A 17,343-nucleotide genomic window follows, 5' to 3' on the forward strand; every position below is an offset into this window, starting at 1 on the left:
AATTTGTATTAATAACATATTTTCTTGTAATGTGATTCAATTGTACAGTAAAGTATTGAAGCGTATTTCCTTTGGGATTCATTTCGGATCCGGCTGGAATTACAGCCGTTCGCTCAAAACAGAAAAGTACCGAAACCGGGCTCTAGTAACGGGCTTCGGCTGAACTTAAGCCCTAATAATAAACAAAATACAGTTTTCATATTTTCTTTATTCATTTTCATACCTAAATCTATAATTTTCATTTTGAGAAACTACCTCCAGAAATGTTTAAAATGCGACTGAAATTTATGCAAAAGCTTCAGTTTCTAAAACTTTTTTTAAATCAAATTCTAGTTGCATCCGTAATGTGTGTATTTATTTAATTCTAGGACTGTATAATGGCTGCATTAAAGTTCACGAGATTGATCAGCTTTTTACTGAAAACTGCGCTCCTTTTGTGACGAGCTTCAGTATGTCTTCTGATGATTTTCCTAATTTTTGGAAGGCCGCCCTAGTCCTCTTTGTGTGCGGCCTGGGACTTCTTTCATTTACCCTCATCACATCCCTATCTTGTTGTTGCATTCGAAGCGTCTTCAGAAAATCGGTGTTCACAGTGTCCGGTACCATTCAAGCCATTGCAGGTTAGTACTTAATTACTAAAAATATTGAAAGATTTGTTGATGTTACCCATTGATCGTTGCAATTGGCTAAGATTGTTTATAATTAATTTGTTATTAGCACGTAAATATGAAGCAAAAGAAATGGTATCATCCTTTAAAAATATGTAAAATATGCATTATCTTCATCTTTTAATTTTCAATAGATCTTTTATATGTTTTATAATTTTATTTCTTAATTATTTGATTCCCTTCCCTTTGTAGAGTAAGAATAAACAGAAGGTATAGATAAATGTCAGTGTCATATATGTCTTACCATTAGGTCTTACCATTACTGTTAACTCATAATCTTGACAACCTTGACATTTATTTCCCGTCGTCAGAATCGGTTAGTTACCATTTTCTTCATCTGCCAGTGAGTAGGAAAAATTTATTTGATTCGCTTCATTTTTGCAGGTTTGATTTATCTAAATCTGACAAGTTGTCAAAGACACGTTGGATTCGTACTTGCATCGAAACAAAATCACTTCTGTCAGGAAATAGCTTAATGGATAGAAGTGCAAAGTACTCTTGCTTTTCCCGGGTTTCGATTAATCGCTGCTTGGAAATTTCGCAGTTTGCCTCATGTATTACACAAGTACGCGTCAATTTCTCTCCGTGAAAGTTCCTCCGTGAAAGCATCTTTTGTAGGCAGATAATCTCGCATAAACTAACCTGCTTGGAAAACTAAAGCTGATACCCAGATGATGGGACTCATTAACAAGTTTATGTAATTTTTAGAAAAATCAGCTTTTACTTCATAAAAGACGCATTTTAATTTAGATTTACAATTTGTTCTTGATTTTTCTTATGCTAACTGACATGACTAGTCTTCAACTTTCTTGAGTCATTTATGTCCATCACAGGTACTTAAAACACTGTTTGAAAACAAACGCAACAAAAGCTTATAGAGCCATTAGGTTATGTGATGCAGGAATACATGAAAATGCGCAACGCCCTCGCCGGGACTCGAACCTGCACCTCTCGAATACGCGCCGAGTATGCTTCCAAGTACACCATGAAGACATGCTGAAAGGAGAGAGAAAATGCCTTATATACTGCCCTCTTTAAAAGCCGGCCAAATCCTGGTGATGAAGAATCATCATCCACCACCTTTTAGTTCGGGTACCACTGTTGACTCTTTTTTTTTTTTTTTTTTTTTTTTTTTTTTTTTTTTTTTTTTTTGATGCGGGAGACATGAAAAATGAGCAGTGCCCTCGCCGGGACTCGAACTTAAACCTCTCGAATACGCGCCGAGTGTGCTACCGTTAAACCACGAAGGCATGCAGAAAGGAGAGGGAAAATACCTTATATTCTCCCCCTTTTAAAGGGCGACTGAGGATTAGGGGGCCAAATCCTGGTGTTGAAGAATCATCATCCACCACCTTTAAGTTTGAGTGCCACAGTAGAGACATTAGGTTATTTGATGCGGGAGTACATAAAAATGCGCAATGCCTTCGCCGGGACTCGAATCTGGACCTCTTGAATAGGTACCTAGTGTGCCTATTCAAGAGCCCTAATGAACCAAGGTCAACTAGGTGCATATTCAAATTTACTACGAAGGCATGAAAAAAGGAAGGAGAAAATACCTTATAAATTATTAGTATTAACTAAAATATTGAATCGGGATTACTGTTCATAAAAGCAGCACCGCAGGTCCGGGGGTTCGCTTCCCGGGTGCATATTTCACAAGTGCACATCAGCGTAGCCACTGAGGGAGGGGTTTCGAATATGAACCAATGAGCTGCTATTGCTCTTGTGACGCTAAATCTTCGTGCATGTGAGCATATGTTGTTTGCGTTTTAATTTGCATTTGTTTCGCAGTTATAAATATATGGCGTAATAGTAGAAATCTTGTAGTGCTTTCGTTTTCTGATTTTAATTAATCGCTGATATTTCACTTTCGTGATTTTTATCACGCATTAATATTTGAATTGATGTTCACGGCATATTATGTGGATTAAGAGAATTCAAGTGTATATTTTTTTAATTGAGCTGAGAATGACTGAAAGGGTTACAATGAATCTTCTTATTTCAGTGCTTGCATTCTTTTGATTTTTAAAGTGTAAGAATCAGAATACATTGATCCATTGCTAACATTAAAAATTATATGTAAATAAATTGAATATATTCGTTGTGAAAAAGATAAATGTTTGATGAGTATATCTTGTGTAGGTAGTGTATTTAAGAGTGAGCAGTTATTAAATGTGAAATTTAACACACTAAATGTATACGAATGTAAATTAGTAAAAGTTCGCATTGAATAAAATTCTGCATTGGTTATTATTATAACACATCTTTTTCATATAGACTGCAATAAAAAGTGCTGACTTCTACTTACATATATAATTGATGTAAATATTTTTCTCATACGCATAGTTTTATGTAAAGATTGCATTTGGGCTCAGATGTTTATCACATATTTCTTTCTTCATCTTATTTACCACTTATTCAGTAATATTTCACATCGATATTTTTGCGAAGTATCCAACATGTGTTTGTATTTATTTCAACCAGGTAGTGAAATCTTCATAATTGCCTATATTTGATCTAACTTCGCAATGAAAAGTTTATTTTGTACAGAAAAGTGTGTTGCAGAATATTTTCAACCATCTTGCTTAAATCTTAAAGCACGCGAAAGGTCATGTGACATGACAGAAATATTACCGGATCCTCATTGGTCCATCCTAGAAGCCACTCCCTCGGTGGCTACACAGATGTGCACTTGTGAAATATGCTTCCCAGGTTGGTCAAAGTCGACTTAGCCTTTCATCTCTTGATTTCCATCACTTGGGTCGATAAAACGAGTATTAAGTTCGTTTGGGAACTAAACACTGGGGGTCTTGCGACAGGCTGACCACTTGTTCAGGGCATATGCTTACGCACCCCGGGGCCCACGGTCAAGAAAGCAGATTTCGGGTACTGCAGACCTTGGCCCATTAGGGCTGTTACGCTATTGAGTTTAGCTTTTACTGTTCATAAATATAAATAAACAAAATAAAAGGGAGATAAACATGCTAATTTAAAATTTAAAATCAGCCCCCCCCCAAAAAAAAAGAAGAAAAAAAAATTAGTTTAGCGTCGAATTCGATTAAAGCTTGATTTCGAGGGCTATCAGGTCTTTTTCTCCTGAACAAGAGTGACCTGTTTCTGATCTCTGGAGATTGGTAGAATTTTATTCAAAAATCTACGGCAAAACAAAGGTTATTTATTTCTTTAATTAAAAAAAATTAAAATAATTATCAGTTGCTGTTTACAGTCCAAACTAGTGTCCATTTAAATACTAATTGAGATAACAGTAGCTTAAAATAGCTGAATTGAAAAGGTTAAATGTTTAAATCTCATCGCAGGTAATTAAAACAGTAAGCGCTGAAACTTCCAGTCATTAGCTGTATATCAATCCGATGAAAAACGTGAACTCAGTTTAAGGCAAAGTGAAGTGCTCTTAACAATCAAAGATTGTGCCCAATTAAACGATAGTAAAGAAAATAATAATTTAAAATGGCCATCAGCTGAAGAAACAAAAGATTGATCTTACTATCGCCGAATTAAACATGGATACCCAGGCGATATTTCTGATGACTTGCTTCGCGTACTCTTGTCGTCAAAGTCCGAAATCAGCTAACATCAGTCGCTCAGCCGCGAAGCATAGGATGCTGGCTAATGCTGGCTAACTGCTGAACTAATCTTGACCATGATGACTCTAGTTTAATGTGTATACTTTCTAGAATGAAAAATTCATTCAGAAAAACTAGACAGGACAGGATCGAAAAACTTAAAAATTACAGGTCAGTAAAACGTAGCAAATACACTGAACTGTAGACTCAATTCGATCAGAAACTTAGTAGACCTTATTTGATCATAAACTTGGGCTGAAGCTCAGATTTCGACAATGAGCTTTCCAGTCTCAACGTTTGTTTCGTCATTACGTATTCACTGTTTTATGCACTTCAACTAACAACTTTATTTTTGAAATTCAAATTCAGAACCCCATTTTTCATACTATATCTTTAATGTGAAAGAATTTCAAGCATAATTACTTATTTCAACGTTATTTAATTCTCATCACATATATTGCAGTACTGTAGAAAATACAAATATGCGTACTGTAATTATTTTTTGAATGTACATTTTTCAGCTTAAAGAATGCTGAATTATAACTTGTATTTTAACGAGAAAGTAAATTTATATCCTATTTTCGTTTATGCTTACTTTCGGTTATCCACACTATTATAAAGATCAAGAATTCAGGGAATTGTTCATATAGTTTGGTGTCTTGTTAGTTAGTAAGTATTCATGTAAAAAGTTCGCTAAATTTTAAATGCAAGTAACCTCGGGCATGAGAGTTTAAGCAAAATTGGAAGAGTTAGTTGTAAGTGATTTCGTTCGCTTTATTGATTTCGTCGTCAGCTATGCGCGAGATGACTCAGAAGCTTTAGTGTCACGTCGTTAGTTATTTATGCCATTTTCTGATTTTGCAGACTGAAAAGATTATTATCGAAGATTGTGCTTTGTCACGTACAAGAGCAGGTAATTAAACATACAACTTTGTAGTGGTTAAGAAATTAAATCGGAGGTATATTTCAATATTTCTAAGGATTTTATATTGCACTTGATGCTGAAAATCATAAGTTTTGTAAGGAGAGGGGTGACCTTCCGAGGTTTTTCCCTTATTCTGTTACTTCTGTAAAGTGGATATATCAAATTTAATTTGTCCAAAATTTAAAAAAAAAAAAAAAATTCTCGGGTTAGAAAAACATACTAAATGAATCATACACTCACATACATTGTAGAAAAACATTTATATTATGCTTTAATGTTTGCAGCGTATTTCATTCATGGAATTTAAAGAACAATAATATTGTTACGAAATGTACAGGCACGGTAAGATAGCTTCCCCGGAAAGCAGTTTTAGGGTTGCCATAAAATGGCAAGGGAAGGCAGGGTTGCCACATTTGGCGACAAATCGCCCATTTGACGACAAAATTGGCGATATGTCATGGATAGATGGAGAACCTTCTGGAACGAATTCTTACCGGTTTAGCCCAGAATGTGCTCGAACATAAGCCGAAAGCTATATAACCCTGCTGGTCCGCAGTCAGAGTGTGTCTCATCTAGACTAGAAGAGAAACACGCTAATCTGACAATCAAAATCGTAAAACAACCTTGTATTTAGCGTAGGTATAATGAAACACTCAATCGATTTCGAGGGCAGCTAAAGGTCCCTCCTCATCAGAAGAAAGAAATACATAGAAAGAAGAAAATAAAGGAGAAGGAGTCACAGAAACACGTGGTCCTTATCAGCACTGCACGTGGTTATAACTAGATTTTTAATCAGAGTTGCACTGGCCGCCTACTTTTACTGAGCCAGGCTATCTGATCGAGCATGAAAAATTAGCGAAGTTAAAATAGGGAGCGACGGGCAAATGCACCTTACGCTCAAAATCTGAACTTCAAATAATGGAAAGCAACCACTGAACGGATTTTTATACCCTCTGGTAGTACCAAACGCGAGGAGGTAACGCCATCTATCGGCAAAAATAACTGAATTAAGATAGTAGAATTTTAAAGGCATTAGGAAGGACTGGATTGGACTTCAAATCATTAACTAAACCTGCTAAATCTTTGTGAATGTGAAAAGCCTCAAGAAAATCCAATTCACCTATGGAAGAAGCCTTTTGGATAATTTTTGCAGATCCAAAATCAAAATTATGGTTAAAAGTCCAACTATGATACGCTATTGAAGACTTGTTAATTTCGCCTTTTCTGACATAAGATTCACGTTCCTTGATACGAAACTTCAACGCTCTTTTCGTTTGGCCGATATATCTTAAACCACATTGACACGATATATTATAAATTCCCCAAGAATTCCCCAGATAAAAGGCTATCTGGGGATATAAATTCCCCAGATAGCCTGGCTCAGTAAAAGTAGGCGGCCAGTGCAACTCTGATTAAAAATCTAGTTATAACCACGTGCAGTGCTGATAAGGACGACGTGTTTCTGTGACTCCTTCTCCTTTATTTTCTTCTTTCTATGCATTTCTTTCTCCTGATGAGGAGGGACCTTTAGCTGCCCTCGAAATCGGTTGAGTGTTTCATTATACCTACGCTAAATACAAGGTTGTTTTACGATTTTGATTGTGTCTCATCTAGTTAGTCCGTGCGGAGACGATCGAGTTGACAGCCGGGCAACGAGTGCCGAGTGGGTCGTCGAGGGCACCGAAGGAGTCTCGTAGAGTATCGCGGTCAGTGCATCGTCGAGAGAGCGTGTTGAGCTCAGGAAACGACTGAACCGAAGAGTCAGGAGCTGTGCTCTGCGTGTCGTCGAGTGCATCGCAAGTTGTAGCGTGGAGAGTCTCGAGAGTACGTGGAGTTCCGAGAACGACCAGGCAGAGTCAGGAGCTGTACTCTGGTGCTTTGCAGTGAAGCTGTCTTCACCGTTATTGCCTGAAAGTGTGAAGGCTGTGTCGCTGAACTTGTCAGCGTGTTTACGGTAGTTCATCGACGACTGTAAAAAGTGTTTTGGAGCTGTCCTGACAATACTGTGTAATAAAGTGTGTTTCGATACTTCATCAAGTAGTGTCGTCATTATTCAATCCAAATCCATACGAACCCCGTACGAACGCGAAGGAAGAAAATAACGTAACAACTAGTGTCAGAAGTAAAAAAACGTAACAGAATTTAAAGAACAATAATATTAATACAGTCAAACGTCATTGACAGGTCATCCTGTCAGAACGAAAAGTCTTGACAAATTATTTCTATGCAGTATGCGCCGGTTAGTAAAATTTCGTTCATACCAAAGTTTTATCGTGATAAGGTTTTCTTATTTAAGGCATAAAATTCATGAAGTCCATTCACACCTGTTTAACAGGGTTTAAGCCGTAACCAATCAGGGAAGAGAAAGTTGCGCAATGCAAAAGTGATAATCGGCTCAGCGAAACCGTTGACCGATGTTTGCTTCGCTGTGATTGGGCGGTTGTTATAACAAGTGTGAAAAGTTAGAGCATTTAGGAAAAGTCCTTAAACCATTTTTTTGGACATAGCAAGGACTGATTGCGTAGCAACGAAGCTCTGCTTAGCCCATTTCTGATTTTAAAACCACCGTGTGAACTAAGCTTAAGTCACATTTGAACTTTTGACTCCGATTATCAGCTCACATTAAAACTCGTAGTGTTAACAAAATGCTTTGTTCTCTAGAAGAATAGGTTTCTCTTTGTCCAAAATTTTTCTCCTGATTTTAAAATTGTAAAATTTAAAAAATCTGCTAAGAAATATATCAATTCAGTTAGCATCTGTTAATAAAGTGCGCAAACAAATGTGAGCTACCTCTTTCTCTAGGAAGGTAAGTAGAACTTTTTTCCAAGTTCCATCGCAGCTTCTACTGTAAACTTATCGCTTGGGCCCAAAGTAAGGAAAGCAAATGCTTTCATATTTTATCCCATCCTTCCCATCCCAATGCCCGCCAGCGGCCTAGCGGTAAAGTAGCAGAATACTGTGTTTCCGACCTGGGTTTGATTCCAGGCGAGTAGGCTGGCTACATTGGCGTTTTCATGTTTTCCCCCGTGTCCTCCACGAAGGCATTCCTTCCCTTAGGCAAATGGCTCTAGTGTGACTCAATAAATTATTTCAATGAATTCCCCCGATTTGAAGAAAAGAAAGGAAAAGAGAAAATGAAACTTATAATTTTTTCATAAAGCACCAACCAAAATGAATCTCTTGATGAGTTTGAGTATCTCTAAAACTATATGTTATCTGTTGAGGAAATAATAACAGAAAAACATGAAAGTTTGTATTAAATTTAACAGAGAATTATCAGTAGTTATTTTAGAAATCAAACATTAGAATCAAAGTATCTTCAGCAATATGATATACACTGAAGTGACAAAAGTCATGGGATAGCAATATGCAAATATACAGATGGCAGTAGTATCGCGTAGAAAATGTAGTGCTTTGGCAGGGCTTTCATTTGTGTTCAAGTTATTCATGTGAAGAGGCTTTGAGTGATTATGGCCGCACGACGAGAATTAACAGACTTTGAACGCGGAATGGTAGTTGGAGCTAGACGCATGGGTCATTCCATTCCGGATATCGTTAGGGAATTCAACATTCCGAGATCCACAGTGTCAAGAGTGTGCCGAGAGTATCTAATTTCGGGCATAACATCCCACCATGGACAGCGCAGTGGCCGACCACCTTGCCAGTGTTCACAGACAAGCAACACTGCGTCAAATAACCGCAGAAATCAATGTGGGACGTACGAGGGACGTGTCCGATAGGACAGTGCGGCGAAATTTGTCTTCCTTGGGCTATGCCAGCAGAAGACCGACTCAAGTGCATTTACTGACAGCACGACATCGCCTGCAGCGACTCTCGTGAGCTCGTGAGCAAATCGGTTGGTCCCTAAACGAATGGAAAACCGTGGCTTGGTCAGATGAGTCACGATTTCAGTTGGTAAGAGCTGATGGTAGGGTTCGAGTGTGGCGCAGACCCCACGAAGCCATGGACCCAAGTTGTCAACAAGGCACTGTTCAAGCTGGTGGTGGTTCCATAATGGTCTGGGCTGTTTTTACATGGCATGGACTCGGTCCTCTGGTGCAACTGAACCGATCATTGACTGGAAATGGATACCTTCAGCTACTTGGAGATCACTTACAGCCATTCATGGACTTCACGTACTGAAACAACGATGGGAGTTTTATGGATGACAATGCGCCATGTCACCGGGCCACAATTGTTCGCGATTGGTTAGAAGAACATTCTGGACAATTCCAGCGAATGATCTGGCCACCTAGATCGCCCGACATGAATCCTATCGAACATTTATGGGACATCACCGAGAGGTCAGTTCGTGTCCAAAACCCTGCACCGTCAACACTTTCACAACTATGGACGTCTATACAGGCAGTATGGCTCAATATTCCTGCAGGGGACTTCCAAAGACTTGTTGAGTCCATGCCACGTCGAGTTGCTGCCCTTCGCCGGGCAAAAAGAGGACCGAAAAAATATTAGGAGGTATCCCATGACTTTTGTCACTTCAGTGTATATATATATACAAATTCAGCTGAGCAAATATTTCAGTCAATTTTGTCCTGATTCTAATATTATTGGAAACCGGGCTGGAACAAACATTAAACTTTTTAATAATTTAAAATTAATTTAAAAAGCAATTTATATAGAAGACCAAATGACTAAAAGATAAGAAGAAATCACATATTCTGCTGAGTATTCAAATTAAGTATTCAAATTAGTAGTTGGTCGAACCGCCCCTGGCGGCAATGCATGCTTGAATTCTTCGAGGCAAGGAGTGGTAGAGGTTCCGAATGTCATCCTGCGACACATTCTGCCAGGCATTCATCAGTTTTCGCTCCAAATCTGCGATATTTCGTGCTGCCCGAATCTGGCGGCCTACCATATCCCAGACATGCTCGATTGGTGAAAGGTCTGGTGAGCTCGCTGGCTAAGGAAGAGTATCAACCGCATGAACACAGTCCAGTGATATGCGAGCGGTATGTGGCCTGGCATCATCTTGTTGGAAGATGGCCTCAGGATGACGTGCCATGAAAGGTAATGCAACCGGCTGCAGGATGGTATCAACATATCGTTGAACTGTTAAAGATGTACGGAGGATAACTAAAGATGACCTGCTGTCATAAGAAATAACGCCCCACACCATCACACCAGGCGTTATGGCTGTATGCCTTTGTGAAACAAAGTCTGATTGGGACCGCTGGCCCCGGTCCTCTCCAGACACGAACACGGTGGTCATCTGCTGAGTGAAGCGGTATTAATCGCTGAACACTAGACGATGCCAGTCTGATGGCAGCCATGATGATCGTTGCCGACACCACTCCAGACGACTCCGCCGATGTTGTGGGGTCAAAGTCAAACGTCTTAAAGGCCTCTGTCAGCGTAACCCCGCCTCAGACAAGCGCCGTGAGATAATGGACGGTACAACGGGAGGTATAGACGTGGCTGTAGTGCGTTGAATAGTCGACAATGATACCTTCAGAGCGGTTTGGGCCTGCGAACAATCATCCTATCTTGCCTTGCATTTGTGATCCTTGGCCTTCCAGAACCTTCAATTCGTCGGCAGTTTCCTTGTAGCAATCATTGCTGCCAACATCTTTGCACAGCAGTGTGTGTACGCTGCAGGTGGCAGCCTATTACTCGGTATGACCACCCAGCTTCACGCAACGCTACAATGCGACCACGTTCGAAGTCGTTTAGTTGTCTGTAAGGTCTTCGATATCGTCGTAATGGCATCTTTAGTTGCTTCTTTACGGAATTACAATGGCAGCAACAAAAAGAAATAACTTTTCCGCCTCTGTTACTGGTTTTGTACTTTGCGAATTGCGCACTAGAAATGCGCGCTATGATCGCAGTTCCTGTTCATTTGGCTTGAAACTTTCATCATTTGCATGTTCGATCAAGATATTCTTGCATATCAAATTTCGTCGCGATCGCAAAAGTCCTTTTTGCTGCTTCGATTTTTTTTACAAAAGAGTATATGTTAACCCTTTGTAGTCGAGAGGTAACTTTCGGTGACTACTTTATTTGATGCGATAACTCGAAAGGAATTGTCGGTCACCACTGGATTTGATGTATTAACTGAAGAGACGACTTTCGGTCACCACTCGATTTGACGCAATCATTCGAGCGGTAACTAAGATTATTTTTGTTTGGTGTGGGCAGTATCGCTTCATGAGTATAGTCAATAATGCATGCGTATAAAACAACTGCCAGTCCTTAATCTTAACTACGTTTTTTAAATTTATTATTATATATGCATCTTCGATATTACTTCGAACTCGAAAGTCGTGGCAACAGAAATATTATTTTCTAAGTTACGGACCCCTATAAGCATGGGATACAATGAAAGAATCAGTTCAACTGAACATGAGTTCGATTTTTCGTTGATGAAGAACGAAATTACGTATGTGTACAGATTACTTAATTAGACTACTTAATCATAGCGAGGAGGAAAAAGTGATAAAGATTGCTAAGAAGTATGAGGTATAAGAAAGCGAAAAGTCAGCCTAATAGATGGGGAAATTTGAAAACGACATTGATAACGCAGAAGAGACAGGAAATTCAAACGGATAATGTGCGCAGAACCCGAAGAAATACCGTAAAGAATACCTTTTATATCCAGCGAAAGAACCGCAGGACAGCAAGTATCTTCAGACGTAAAAAAACCATTATATTTTTATGAAATCATTTTAAGCTAGCTGTAAGAAATTCACCAAATAATGGGGAAAATCGTTTCCAGTTGCTGTTTCGCCCGAGCGAAAAAGGCCTTGAATGCAAAGGGTTAACTTATATTGTCCCTTCCCATAAGTATCTTAAAATCTATTTTTAATGTTTATAAGAATCATCAGTCATCTTTTATTATTTGTATTTAATTATCATTTTATACATTGGACCAAAAATTACCTATTCTTGCAACTTCGGATAAAGCTCATTCCTGAAAGTAAGTCCTTTTTTTTCTGGTTCCGGGAGTTCCTGGTCTCTTAACGAGGTTTGATTCCAATATTTTTTTTCGTTCAGTAATTAGCATATGAAAAGCCAAATACATTACGAATCGAACCCTTGAAATGATTTATTTTATTTCATATTTAAATTCAAATAACTTTACAATATAATTTACATTTATATGTTAGTGTGTGTTGAGAGGAACTGCTTAAAAAAATGATAAAACTCTGTAGAATGCTAATAGCAAATCTGTTGTTAAATATATGTATAAATTATTCATTCTCAGCGCTATTTACCACTTTCACCCAAACTAAAATTTCGAAGTAAAGTAATTTGTTAACGCCTATAGCAAATTTCGTTTCGTTAGCATGCTTTTAATTCAAAATTTCATCGAGTTTAATGGGATAGGATTTTCTTCGCAAAAAAATGGGCACATTGTTGAGAGTCTTCGTCTAAATTATGATGCAAGGTACTTAATTTAGATGTTTTATTCCCCTCTTTCTGATCGAATGCTTTTGATATTAAAAATTTTTACAAAAGAAAAACAAATATTTATTCATTACGAAGAGACGTGCGAGTGAAAGAGATTTACGGGATTTAAATAAGAGCAGAGATTATTTTCTATTTAAAAAAAGAATCTTCAGTCTTCACGGATATGTAACTTTTATGAATATGTTTTAATGAATATACGTTTTGGAAGGTATAGGCGGTGAATGAAGTGAAAGCTGAAATTAATATGATTTTTTTTAAATTCAAACTTTGATTTCATTTATGTTTTCAGGTACACATTTTTTTAAAACAAGAATCGTCTTCAAAACTTGGCGATTTTTTCTGAAATGCTATGTCATTTATTACAAAAATTCTATGAAATATTTTCTGTTTTCAATTTATAAAATCATTTCCATTAAAAGGAATGGGATGTTCTTTGAGTTACTTTAATGTCATTCAGAGCACATTCCATATAATGAGCTTTAACGATTGCCAATCGTAAAGTTTCGGTCATCACTGGAAACAATTCCTAAATATTTAAATATTATACAACAGGAACAATATGCGAAGATTTTCAAGATCTTTTGGCAAAGACTAGATATGGTCCTAAACAAATTTTATATCATAGAATGTATGTTGGAAGATTATTTCCTTTAAAAAATATCACGAGAAAGAAATGTCATGATAGTGTCTCTTCTGGAGAAATTGAGGGATAGAAAAAAGGCCTATAAATTGAATAACGTGTTTTATTTTACAGTCTAGGAATTACCTATGTATTGTTGATGTCACTAACATACATCTTGCATATCGACCGAAAACTCTGTACTCATTGGAGACGCAAAAAGAATTCACCTATCTTAAATTCCTTGAAAGTTTATTGTCCTTCCGAAGTAGGCGAATACAAGCGGCCACATAGAAATGCTGGGTTTTCCAATCCTGTTTCCATTTTTCTTCCCTTAGGCATTTTGTTCATGCTTGGCTTGGTGCTTTATCCTGCCGGATGGGGAAGTCGACGCATCCAAATGGTTTGCAGCAGCAAAGTAGGACCGTACTACATTGGGGACTGTTCCATAGGTAAGGACGTTTTATTATCCAGAACGGAAAATATTGTGATTACTTGTTGGTAGAAATCATTGCTTACAGCTTTGTCTTACAAAACAGAACCAACATATCCGACTTAGGTTGAGGAAAGTTACTACCTTTTTGGGGAATCTTTCAGTAATTTCTCACAAACAGATGTTAAATAACCACAAACGGATGTTAAATAAGAATAATTGACAAAATAATAATAAAGTATGCGAATACAAAATAATGAAATTTCGACAGCGATAAATCATAAGAAAATCATAAAGGTAATATGATGATAAAAGGCTTCTAATCTAAAATTAAACCTTTAATAATTCCTTCTTGTAGTAGCAGAAATTGTTCAAGGTTGCCTTCTTTATAGATAAAGCTAAAGCAAAAAGGATTTTCTATTTTACTCATAAAATATTTTCTAGTTCACGTAATGAAAAGTACCCTAAAGATATATATGAAAAACTTAAAATGGTAAATTTCAAAGGAAAAGTTATACGTACAAAATACAGTTGACTGTATTATGGTTTGTAAATTTTGTTACGTGACATGAGCACTGTAATTTTTGTTTCTTCAAATATCTGAAAATAATGAAAATACTTGGAATATAGATTTCCCTTTGCTTCTGCCCCCCATCGGTTATATAATTTTTAAAATTTTAGAATTTAGTTTATGAAACATACTAAATCTCAATATCAAGTGGTTCTAAAATTACATAACTACGTATACACATGTGTAGGAATTTCTCATATTTAATTTAGCAGTCTGATATAATTAACATTATATTCATTTTAAGAAAAATATTTATAAACCTAAAGATATGCAAACTGATATTTGTTATGTGAATTATATATAAATTTATTTCAAACAGAGTTAAGAAATGCCATTATTTTTATGATTTCACTTATTATTACATTGCCACTACTTAAAAATATTATTAAGACTCACAAGAAAATCTTGCGTTATTCGCAAATAACAATTTTAGGAAAAGCGTATACGCTTTTCTTCTGAATCTTGTTCATGTATATGAAAAGAGCATAACTTATATTCTAATAAAAGTTTTGTATCTGAATATTGTAACATAACCGTATAACTTATTATCGTGGTTCTTTTCTGCCACATCTGTTACTATTATGATATTGTTGCGTGCGTACGGGTTCGTAATAGATTAAGTGCACAAGTCAAATACAGAGTTAATATTTTTTTTTATTCTTATCACAAGAGAAATATAACAAAACGCTCGATTTTTTCCCTCAAAGATATTCGTACAATATCGCAATATAACACAATATTACGCAGTAGTTATATTTTAAACTACTAAAACGTTCAATTGAACGCAATGCAAAGCTCAGAGAAAGATATTCCGATCTCAAAATTACCGCAGCTAAGTAAACAATAACAACTGAGTGAACAACTAAACTGAGATATTTCTGAGTGAGCAACTGAACTGAGATGTTTCTCTCCGGCTTTTTAAAGCACTTTAATCAGTTATGAGAAGGTTCTCGTAATTTCTGTTTTCTCGAGTTTTCTGAAAACAAAAGAGTAGAATTACGTGATATCTATTTATTAAATGTTAAATGCGCGTGCTCCTGTATTTTTACTTTTCTAACGTAGCTTTCTCTTAAAACTCGTTACGTGCCGCATTGCGCGAGAAAATAAAACAATTTTAATTACAATTCTAAAAATAGCTAACTATATACAAAATTCGTAAAAGTATTCTTCGTTACATCAATTATTGTCATGGTACTCTATTTATTATTATTAAGAAGTTCGAGTGATCTCTTTTTTCTGAACAGAAAATGTTTGGCAGATGCTACGTTAGCTTACGTCAGAGCTTGAGCTTTTTAAATCAAATCCAAAGAGCTCAAAATGAGATTCAGTGGAATGGTGAAATGCGAAAAATATTCGAAAACGAACTTATTCAATTAAATGAGAAAAATCAACATTATAAATTATCATCATACGCATACTTCAAGTTTTCTGTTCCATGAGATTCTGCAATGTTTAACTGGGCTGAATATTGCAAAATAGTCGAAATTCTACGAAGGATACGGACCACAAAATGACCCTATTTGCATAAATGAATTGAGCCTCCAGACGCGTATATGACGATCAGAATACTGCTCACAGAATCGGGACTCCTGAAAAGACGACATTGTGCCACTCCTGTATCCAGCTTTGTCGTTCGGCGCACCAGCGTCCTCGTCTCTCTCTATTTTGCATTGTCAAGGGAAGACGAACGAATGGTCACCGTGTTGATAGCTCACACTGCTGCAAACATCAACGCACCATACGAGCGGATACTGGGCGTGCTTCAAACATGCTCATTTCCTGATTAATTGTCTGTGATGTGGTTGTACAGTTTTTCAGGCCTGACCTCTGAATATGTGTGTCCTCTCAGGAGTTAGTCATGGGAGGGCGTTTAGATCTTACATGCCGTTCGGTATCATGCATACATGCCTCAGCAACCCATTGATTCCATATTCGCATGGCAGTGGTTGGATGTCGACCTGTGCGACGGGGGATATCAGGGAGCAATAATCCATATTCTCGATAGGCAATGATCCTGCCTCTATCGAATCCAGACAGTTACTGGTAAACATTTCTTCTTATTATTCGAGGCATAACACGGTATTCTGAGCAAACTCCGACCTTACAAAGCACTTTCCGAATGAGAAATCCACTACACAACTTTTCGTTTATGCAGTGCTTCAGATTTTCTCCCTCCTGTGTCGTCTAAATGCGCTGAAATACTACATATTTGCGTATCCCAAGCTCTTCTTCTTTTCATGTGATTTTGACGTTCGTCAGATCACCGTACATTTGCATTTGACAGCTGTTTCAAAACGTATGAAATTCGTTGTATAAAGTCTTCGTTGCGCAAGATGGCGAGGGGACATAAATGCCTAGAAGCGATTTTTATAGCACCAGTGAGTTACGCCTGTGGTCAAACATTTATTAATGTAAAATGTTGTAATGCTCCCTATACCTTCCAAAAGATTTTGCAGAATATTTTTTCCAAAGTTTTCACTCGGTCAGCGGTTATGGTAATTCAGAGAATCTTTTTTTTTAGGTTTAGGGTACCCGATTATTACAAGGAGTAAACATATCGTTTTTTACCAAACCTTTAGACTGAAAGCAACAAATTGCGTCTCGTTCCTTGCAGGAACGTCTGTAATTCTTAATGGTCACATTAAAACTACTGTTTAGTTCAAAAAATTTTAATTTCAGTGGAAATCCAAAATCAGTTTTCGAGAATCATTTTCAGTGGAAAGGTTTAGAATGGTCAGTTAAAGAATATAGACGTGATAATAGCTGCATAATATCTTAGAAGTAATTAAGGATTTGTTCTTGTCCGGATAATACATTATGCAATAAACCTGATGACTTAAACACTGACTAAGTGAATGAATGAGAGTGAAACAATTAATAAAATCGTGTTTTCGTGTTTCATTTTTCGATTCATCATTTTGGACTGAACGAAGATCAGATCATTTCCCTCTTGATGACTCTCAAAAATTTCCAAATATACCGAAGCCGACCGGTCGTTATAAAAGTGATTTATTCTAATTCAGCAGGGCATCTAATTACTATGAAATTTTTCCCCTTAAATTCCGGTTGATCTGAAATCTCCTAAATTCTGTGAAACTTCACATATTGTCAGTAT

General features: G+C 37.0%; 1 protein-coding gene across 2 annotated transcripts in view; it reads left to right on the forward strand.

The window, feature by feature from the left end:
• Window positions 1-17,343, forward strand: part of LOC118199391 (LHFPL tetraspan subfamily member 2 protein-like) — a 221,012-nt gene that overhangs the window by 192,772 nt on the left and 10,897 nt on the right. For both annotated transcript variants that reach the window (XM_035371270.2, XM_035371340.2), the window contains 2 exons: window positions 369-620; window positions 13,563-13,676. In XM_035371270.2, coding sequence (XP_035227161.1) covers window positions 369-620; window positions 13,563-13,676 — 366 coding nt within the window. The remainder of the gene's footprint in view (window positions 1-368; window positions 621-13,562; window positions 13,677-17,343) is intronic.

Source organism: Stegodyphus dumicola, chromosome X2 (genome assembly GCF_044657685.1).
Source record: "Stegodyphus dumicola isolate Sdum_Otavi_A_Nest chromosome X2, ASM4465768v1".
Classification (NCBI taxonomy): domain Eukaryota; kingdom Metazoa; phylum Arthropoda; class Arachnida; order Araneae; family Eresidae; genus Stegodyphus; species Stegodyphus dumicola.